Below are 9,774 nucleotides of genomic sequence, written 5' to 3'. Positions count from 1 at the left end.
GGTTGCGTGCATATGTACGTCCAGGCCAATCAGAGCAGATGTTTGGTTGCCGAACTACACGCATGCATCCAGAGTGATTGACCCGCAGATACAATCCGTATCCCACGAGCCAAGCTCAGCGGCACCATTTGCATCCAGCGAACCGGCCTCAGCCTCAGCCGCAGACGCAGACACAGCCAACCAAACTAGCGAATCGTGCATCTGGCGATCCTGGTCAGATCATGTTCACCGAACCAATCACGCCCTAGGCGTTGCAACCCATGGTGCTTGGATGAAATGTGAGCTCCGGACGGCATGATCAAGCCCAGATGGGAAGTTTCAGTCGCAGACATCGGCAGCTCGATGATCTGTATTGAAATCATCCGTGCATTTTGAGTAGAATTAGTCGTAGCACCTGCAAACTCTGCTACGATATGAAAACATGAATTTTTCATAAATAAATGGATCACATTAACCCGCGACCGATCGCGCGCATGCGGACGGCGCGACCCGCTCTGAACTCAGAGACATGATGTCTGAGCAAACCCCAAAGTAAGGAATGTTGCTTTCAGAACGACATCATGCTGACGTAAGCGAACATAACAAGTTGTCTTTTCTTTAAATGAGCGTTACTCCCTCATCAAGTATCCATTTTTTAATTTGTTTTCATCATTACGATCTTTGTGACAAGATCTACAAAATAAGATCTATATTTGATATGTTTTGAAAATATTTTATATGACTATTAACTTATATGGACCGTGTAGCGACTTATGTTGTATTTTGGAGGTAGCAACTTGACTTGTTTATCTGTTAAAAAAATGTAAACGAACATGTATAAAACTTGCGTGTCCAGTACCAACTTAACTTATATAATGAATTTGTATCAACTTACTATTAATATTTTGTATAAAAAATACACGGCAACTTATGTAAAGACAGTGTAACAAGTTATATGGCCACAATGTATCAATTTATTTAGAAACCATCTGGCAACTTATATAGACACTTTAGATGGGTCAATACGTTCTGCATGTAAGTAGCTACACAACTAGCTACTACACAGTATTATAAATTGTCAGCACATAAAACTATTCCAAAATACATGCATCATTGATCTGGTTGCAGCCTACTCCCACAACCTCGTGGGCCAGCCCACGGACGCGTAACATGCCGTGAGCGTCGCGCGTTTCCAGTCGAGCGCGAACCTGTCGCCATATAGATTTTTCCTAAATAAATCTAGTAAAATAAACTGTGGACCAAGAAATGGGCCAAATTATCTCTCTCTTGGCCCAGCCCATCTCTCCCAACCTGCCTTGCCTCTCCCCTCCTCTCCTCCTCCCTCCGCCCCAACCTCGCCGCGGCGGCCGACATTGATAAAGCCCTAAACCCACCCCTCTCCCTTCTCCCTCCTGCCGTCCATGGCTCGCCTAACCCCCGCCAAGTCCAGATCCACCAGGAAGCCCAAGCCCTCGTCGTCCTCCGGCATGGACGCCGCGGCGGAGCCGAACCCGGAGCCGCAGCGGCGGCCGAAGCAGGACAGGTCGGCGGGCGGCGGCGGCGGCAAGAAGGCCAAGTCCGGCGGGAGCAAGAAGGCCAAGTCGGGCGGCTTCGAGTCGATGGGGCTCTGCGAGGAGGTCTACCGCGGGGTGCGCCACAAGGGGTACCGCGTGCCCACGCCGATCCAGCGCAAGACCATGCCGCTCATCCTCGCCGGCGTCGACGTCGCTGCCATGGCCCGCACGGGCTCCGGGAAGACCGCCGCCTTCCTGCTGCCCATGCTGAACCGGCTCCGCCGCCGCGACCCGGGCGCCGGGGTCCGCGCGCTCATCCTGTCCCCTACGCGCGACCTCGCGATGCAGACGCTCAAGTTCACCAAGCAGCTCGGCAAGTTCACAGGTGCGTGTCCTCAGTTTTGCTTTCTGTAGCAATTAAGCTGTGAGTTATGTTGTTGTTGTTGTACCGATTGAGATTTCTGTGGCAATCTCATAATGGGTGCTTTGCTTACTTGCAATAACATAGTCGATCCTGTTTGAGTGTATTGTGTTTGTATCCTTGTGCAATGTGGACATCACTTTTTATTTTTCCTGCAATGTGCCTTTTCACTGGAAAATATTGCCACAATTCAATTGTAGAGTAGTGACTTGATTTTCCCCCCATCTTGTAGACCTAAGAACCAGCGTAATTGTTGGTGGTGATAGCATGGAGAGTCAGTTTGAGGAGCTGTCAGAGTGTCCTGATATCATAATTGCCACGCCAGGCAGGCTCATGCACCATTTGAATGATGTCAAGGACATGACTCTTCGTTCAGTGGAATATGTTGTGTTTGATGAAGCGGATTCCTTGTTTAGCATGGGGTTTGCGGAACATTTGCATGATATTCTGAAGAAGTTAAGTGATACACGACAAACGTTGCTCTTTAGTGCCACTTTGCCAAGCGCCCTTGCAGACTTCGCGAAAGCTGGTCTGCGTGATCCGCAGGTTGTGAGGCTCGATTTGGACAAAAAGATCAGTCCTGATCTCAACCTTGTCTTCTTCACACTGCGCCAGGAAGAAAAGCTTGCTGCCTTACTGTATTTGGTCAGGGAGCACATCAGCTCTGAGGAGCAGACAATGATTTTTGTTTCAACCAAGCATCATGTAGAGTTCTTGAACATTTTGTTCAGAGAAGAGGGTTTAGAACCTTCCTTATCCTACGGTGCTATGGATCAAGAGGCTCGTATGATTCATATTTCAAAATTCAGGGCAAGGAAGACTATGCTACTTATTGTGACAGATGTTGCTGCAAGGGGCTTGGATATTCCACTGCTGGATAATGTAGTGAACTGGGACTTCCCTGCAAAGCCTAAGTTATTTGTTCATAGAGTTGGTCGAGTAGCTAGACAAGGTAGAAGTGGAACAGCATATACATTTGTGACTTCAGAGGACATGCCATATTTACTGGACCTACATCTTTTCCTTTCAAGGCCTCTCAAACCTGCTCCAACGGAAGAGGAACTTCTAAGAGACATGGATGGTATAAATATGAAAATCGATCAAGCCATTGCAAATGGGGAATCAGTGTATGGCCGTTTTCCTCAAACAGTCCTTGATCTTGCCTCTGATGGAATAAAAGAAGTCATTAGTGGATGCACGGAGTTGAATGCGTTGGAAAAGCCATGTGCTAATGCTTTCAGATTGTATCTGAAAACTCGTGCTGTGCCTTCGAAAGAATCTATCAAAAGGGTAAAAGATTTGCCTCGTGAGGGTCTTCATCCAATTTTCAGGGATGTTCTTCGGTCAGATGAGCTTTCTGCTCTTGCATTCTCAGAACGTCTGAAATCATTTCGGTAGGTACTCTAGCTCAAAAAAACATGTTTTCTTGTTTTTGTTTAAGTTGTGTCATCTAATGGAGCTTCTTCATTCCAAATCAATTCTCAGGCCAAAGCAGACTATTTTAGAGGCTGAAGGTGAAGCTGCTAAAGCAAGAAATTTTAAGGTAACACAATGTTTTTTCAATTCCTTTTTCAATATCGCATTCTTAGGTTCATCTGCAAGAAGCAATTAGCACACCAAAGCCTTATATCTATTTATGGTGTACGATGGCAATTTCATTTCAGAGTGTGTCAGAAAAGTCATTATTAATTCATTTTGGCTTGCTTGCAGGGTTCTAATCAATGGCTAGATGTGATGAAGAAGAAACGAGAAGTTCATGAGGGGATTATAAATTTAGTTCATCAAAAGAGTTCTGTTGATCCAAGGCCGGAGGTAATTGTCACTCTGAAAAATTAATCTTTTTTATTCTATCAAACCTAGCACTTTACAAACCAGTACTAACAAACCTTAAGAACTGGACACCATTGAAGGCATAGCCCTTGCAACTAGACTATCAGAACTCGTCCATGGCAAAAACCTTTGCAATGCTACCTTTGACAATTGCTAATATCATTCATTAGGGGGTGGAGTATTAATAGACTCACCGAATATCCGTAAGTGAACCTTACAAGTTGTAATTTTGCATGATTTATTATCATATATAAAAGCCGAACTGAAAAAGGCCAGTTGTTCCAGCAAACATGTCTACAGTGAATAGAGTAATGGAATCATTTTGATGTTTCCTTTCTTGTTTAAGAAGCTCGGTAGGTAGACCTCTGGATTAGTCGGGGTTGTCATTGTTTAAGGAAATAAATAGCTCAGAATAAGCTGTACTTATTTCTAATGTCCTTTCCCCAAGCAACCAACATCTTCTCCTGCTATCCACTCAGTCTCAGTGGTATTACCCTGTAATATTCCAACACATGCTGCAGTGTTCTGCATTTGTGCTTAAACATAGTCTGTAAAACACGTAATATTTCTTATGTATACAATCAGCAAATGCATTAGCAATGCCTGTGGTAGTATCTCTATTTTGGCATTTTGTTTTTTCTCGAACGACGCAGGAGAACTGCATGTCATTTCATTAAGATAGAAGAAAGCGAACAAAGTGTCCGGAAAGAGCCCAAACCGAGTACAAAACTCCCCCCCCCCCCCCCCCCCCCCCCCAACACGCACACACTATAGAAAAACAAACAGGCGCACCACAAAATTTCTCAAAACCATGACTGAAAACTCCATAGCCTAAACAGCTATGGTCAGCGACCTGGCAAGAAATTCCTGGAGTTTAGAAGCTCCAGCCATGCCCCATAAACTACATTCATCAAAAATTGTCCGAAGCAGATCAGAGGTTCAGGGCCTTGCATTTTTTTTTCATTTTGTAGTTGGGACGTTGAATGTTAATGGACAGCTTTCATTATTACCTTTTTTTTCTACCAGTGCTACATTAAAGGTGGCACTTTGCCCTCATGCTTTGTACAGTAGCTTATGGTCTATCTTTTTCTCATGCAGGAAGAAGAGGATGGCATTTTAAATTGGGAGAAGAAAGGTCATTTCTTTTACTTCCTTTTAGTTTTTCGTACTGTATCTTGAGCTCTGTTGGTATTTCTTGTGCTTGTGCATCATTCTCACTCCGTCCTTTTGTCCTTTTCTCATTCCAGAAGTTTGTGGTACGAAACGGAAGTCACAGAGCTTTAGAGACGAGGACTACTACATAAGTTCAGTACCTCAGAACCATGTATGCTTTTTAAACCCTGCTCAAAGAATTACTCCTATATAGTTCGTACTGCACTAGAAATGTTGATCTAATAATTAACCTGGTTCTTGTAGTAGTTTCAGCCTAACATCAATTTCTGTATTTGTTTTGTTCCCAGCATTTGGAAGCTGGGTTGTCAGTGAGGAACAATGAAGGATTTGTTCAAAACAGGTACATGCTTTCTGAAATATGATTGTTGTTTTGAAGTGGAAGTGAGCCATTTACTTTGTCTTTATTATTGCAAATCCGCAATAGCCATTGATGAGTATTTCTTCTAGGGCAGGGGTTTTGTTTAGTCAACAAATTGAAAATGTTATCTTGATTCTTGAATGGATTGTTTTTTTTTGTTTAATGTTGGTTGACATATGTTGCTTTGGGCTTTGCTGTGCTTATTTTTGAAACTATTGTGAAAACACTCCTTTTGGCACATCTGATTACAGTTTTACATGGAATCCAAGTTTCGAATTGTCTATTTTATCTGAAATGCAATGGTGTCTCCTATTGTAACACGGATGTAACAGCAGTTGACAAACACCAAATATCTTAAAGCAGTTCCACCAAGAGATTATCACAATCCACATCATAATGTCATCTGATCTTTTCATATCCAGCATATTGAGCATATCATGATTCAGCAAAATGTGTCGTAAATTTCATGCTTTGTAGGATCTGCCATGCTTTTTCTATACTGTTGAAGGCAATACTTTGGTTGTACAATACTTTGGCGCATCCAAAATTTATCTAGTTCATGAAATTGAGAATGTAGTCCCCTCCCCTGCTTTAAATCAAACTTACTGCTGTCATGCAGATTGGATGCTGCTGTTCTTGATTTAGTCGATGATGAAGCCTCTGGTATGCAAGCACAGAAAACTCGATATCACTGGATGAAGGTATGAATTTTTCCTAGTAACATTGATATGTTAAACATATTGCATACTCAGTCAGCATGCCTATTTTGCTATTGCAGAACAAGTTTGTCAAGTTGAACAGTGGGGATCGTGTGACAGCTACTGGAAAGGTAAATCTCTTGCATGCTGTGCGCTATTATGTTTTAAACAGACGTGAAATTGTACAGATTGTTGGCTTGTATAAATTGTGATTGTCATCTAGAATAAATTGACGGGCACAAGATGCATTTCAGTATCATATTATTTTCCCTTTTAGTTTGCTCCTAATATGCCATGTTGGACCTGCTGTGACTTGTAAATATATGGGCATTTGATGATGTTTTGTAGCATGAAGTTGATCTGGAAAACCACAGTTGTACTTTCAATGTACATTTTGAACCACTTTTCTGAATTCGGATGTTATAGTCAAAACAGAAAATGGAATTTTAATATGTTCACTGTAAGCAGTAGTAGCACATCAGTCTCATCTTTTTGGTAACTAGTTTTATGTTACTGAGGGTGGATTGTGAGCTCTTTTCCTTGTTCATTAGTTCTTGTTAAATACTAAGATAGTAGCTTAGTATTTAGAAAGAAACCGATATGATCATATGTTCTGCCTGTATATCAGTTAAAGGTCAAATAAGTTCTAAAATCCGTGCCCAACTTTTCTTAGATTAAAACGGAAGGTGGTGCGAAGATAAAGGCATCAGCAACAGGGATCTATAAGAGATGGCAGCAGAGGACACACAAATCAATCAATATTGGTGGGAAATCTGGCAGCTTTGCAGAAGAGCGCACATCCAGTGCAGGTAAATGCTTTATTACCTTCTATGCTGCATGCCATTGCCTTCTTTCAGTTTTATTTACTGTTGCTATAAGTTTGAGCTTAGCACCCTGTCATTTTAATTTCTGTTTTGTTTTCAATTTGTTTCATGTTGTAAGGATTTGTCAATTCTCATAGTATTGGCATGGAACTGATATGTTTTCTCATAATAGAAATCCGTTAAGATTGTTGCGAGTGCTTGGTCAGTTGGGTGACTTCCGTTAACCTTTTACAAGTGTGTTGGCTCATTTGAGCATGTGCTGTTTAGTAGTACTACTTTAAACGCACTGAACTCCGGTGTAACCAGTACTTGACGGACACTATGACCTGGTGCAGGTGGTTATCATGGAGGGAACAATAAACACTTCTCAGGTGGCCGTGGACGCAGGTCCATACCGAACGCCAACGTACCCTCCGAGATAAGGAACCCTGATCAGATGCAGAAGAGTAGGCAGAAGAAGGCGATGGAGATCACACGGTTGAAGAACAAATCCGCAAAGGATGGCAAATTCCAGAACAAGTTCCAGAAGAACCGGAGGCCCGACGGGAACGGCAAGGGGAGGGGAAACGGGAAGGGAGCTGGGAAAGGTGGGTTTGGGAAAGGACTTGGTAAAGGCGGGAAAGGGCCCAACAAAGGCGGGAAAGGCAAGGGTAAAGTGAAGGGGAAGGGTGGCAGGTGATTGATGCCCCGACTTACCGGATCCGGTGCCGAGCGTCTAACGAACGTGGAATGTCGCCGGTGAAGCAGAAGGGTGGTGTTTCAGCGTTGCAGGGGACACCACCTGTGCTGCTCACAGTTTTGTTTGATTTGTGGTAGTGGGCAAAGATAGGCCTTAGTGTGAAACTACCGTGTCATGTGTTTTGATGAGTGGATCAATGACGGAGCAAGATTCTCCTGATGACTGATATAATTCTCGTTTGCATACAGATTCTAATCCCTCCGTTCCGATCGTTTTAGCTTTTTTAGTTCATAGATATTATTATGTACCTAGACATACACTGTATCTTAAGAAAGTTAAAATGACCTACAATTTGGAACAGATTTTCTATACTCAGGGTGACCTACAATTTGGAACGGATTTTCTATACTCGGGGGACCTTTGTTGGCACGCCAAAGTTGCTCCGAGTGATGTGTTGGGCACCGTCGTTCGTGCGCCCCTGGCCTATGATCTGGTAGTGCGTTCGTGCGCTTTGCGCCTTTTCCCTCTGGAAACGGAATCGACGGACGACGGCTGAAGGAGCTTTCTGTTACGTGACGGTCCACCGCCACCAACCCCACCTGCCCATGCTCCTCATGCCCACGAGCCCAGGAGATGGCCTCCTCTCATCGCTCGTCTCTACCGTTTGCCAGCTAGTTGCGACTGAAATTATGATGACTTGGGCTTGTGCATTTCAAAGATATAAAGTCACCTTATATTGTGAATTCTTGTTTTTTTTACGGAGAAGATTTGGGTTTAAACTATGTCAATGGGACCTACATAACACCACAAACTTCACACCCCATTGCTCCAAACATCTCTTCTCTCATCAAAGCTTAGGACTCCTGATTGGATCCAATATCTTTAGGGAGGTTTGGATTCACCAGCTTATAAGTGGTTCAATTGGCTATACAGTTTATAATGCACTTTCTCTTTCACTTTGTAAAGTGGCTTTTAACTCTCAATTAGTTGCTTTTAGCTGGGTTGAATAGCCGATGAGAATAACCATCAGCTGGCGCCTAGTTAACACTTAGCGCCAACTTATTAGCTAGACTTGTCTAGATCGACACTAGCTAATTTTTAGTAGCCAAGTATTAGCTATATGAATTCAAACAGACCCGCTCCCTTTAATCTCATAGATTTACACAGCATGGTGTGCATGTGCTGCAGACGGTAGCATATATGCGTGTGTATGACTTTGGGATGTTTGGTTCGAGGGGACTAAAGTTTAGCCTGTCACATCAGATATTTAGATACTAATTAGGAGTATTAAATATAGTCTAATTATAAAACTAATTACACAGATGGAAACTAATTCGTGAGATGAATCTATTAAGCCTAATTAGTCCATGATTTGACAATGTCATGCTACAGTAACCATTTGCTAATGATGGATTAATTAGGCTTAATAGATTCGTCTCACGAATTAGCCCAGGGCTTCTGCAATTAGTTTTATAATTAACTCATGTTTAATCTTTCTAATTAGCGTCTGAACATTCGATATGACAGGGTTAAATTTTAGCCTCTGGTATCAAACAGCCTCATGTAATAATAAAAACCATAGTATGAGCCTCCGTTTCCTCGTCGAACGCCACCGCCGAAGACGCGCCGCCGCGCCATGGATGCACATGCACCAGCTCCGCGTCGGCGTCGCCACGCCGCCCTGACGCCAACCAACGCGACGAGTGACCCTGTTGGTGACGCCGGCCGGGGAACCCAGGCGTGTAAGCTGACGCCGCCGTGGTAGAAAACCGCGCCGCAGCAGCGTCATCGTGCTCCACACATCTCTCTCTTTTCTTTCTTTTTATGAGTTGCTGATTATTTTGTTCAGATAATGTTTTAGGAGTTGGCAGTTGCTGGAAGTTGATGGAATATTAGGTGTGCATCTTCCCAATGCTACTCTTACATACTCTGTTGGTCAAGTCTACTCGTACGCCACTGCCGTACGTCTTCTGTCTGTCTGGCTTGAAATGGGAGATACTGCAGCTCGTCAAACTTCCTTTCCTGATCTTCTTTTTTTTCTCTCTCCGCGTTCTTTAAGGGGAAAAAATTGCCACACTTCAGCTCAAGTCACCCTTTTGTAGAGTGTTGGGCCTGAAAAACAAGCAATTTGTGTGGCAATTAGGCATAAAGGGGCGCGTATGCTTTCTAGAATCTGATAGGAGCTGATCTTTCAAAAAAAAAAAGGAATTTGATAGGAGCCTGGCCTGATTCAGCAAAGGGTCCATGTGAATTATCTCTGCAATCGATATACCAAATACGAACATAAATGGTCCGCAT

General features: G+C 43.2%; 1 protein-coding gene across 1 annotated transcript; it reads left to right on the top strand.

The window, feature by feature from the left end:
* The first annotated feature begins 1,307 nt into the window (after window positions 1-1,307).
* Window positions 1,308-7,723, top strand: LOC117860913 (DEAD-box ATP-dependent RNA helicase 29). Its single transcript, XM_034744340.2, has 11 exons — window positions 1,308-1,878; window positions 2,147-3,308; window positions 3,400-3,457; window positions 3,625-3,726; window positions 4,843-4,879; window positions 4,992-5,068; window positions 5,205-5,257; window positions 5,895-5,976; window positions 6,054-6,104; window positions 6,647-6,782; window positions 7,133-7,723. The coding sequence occupies exons 1-11, from the start codon at window positions 1,401-1,403 to the stop codon at window positions 7,474-7,476; spliced, it is 2,580 nt and encodes an 859-aa protein (XP_034600231.1). The 5' UTR covers window positions 1,308-1,400; the 3' UTR covers window positions 7,477-7,723.
* Window positions 7,724-9,774: the final 2,051 nt, after the last annotated feature.

The sequence above is a fragment of the Setaria viridis genome, chromosome 6, assembly GCF_005286985.2.
Source record: "Setaria viridis chromosome 6, Setaria_viridis_v4.0, whole genome shotgun sequence".
In the NCBI taxonomy this organism is placed as follows: Eukaryota; Viridiplantae; Streptophyta; class Magnoliopsida; order Poales; family Poaceae; genus Setaria; species Setaria viridis.
This window is presented reverse-complemented; position numbering and strand designations above follow the sequence as displayed.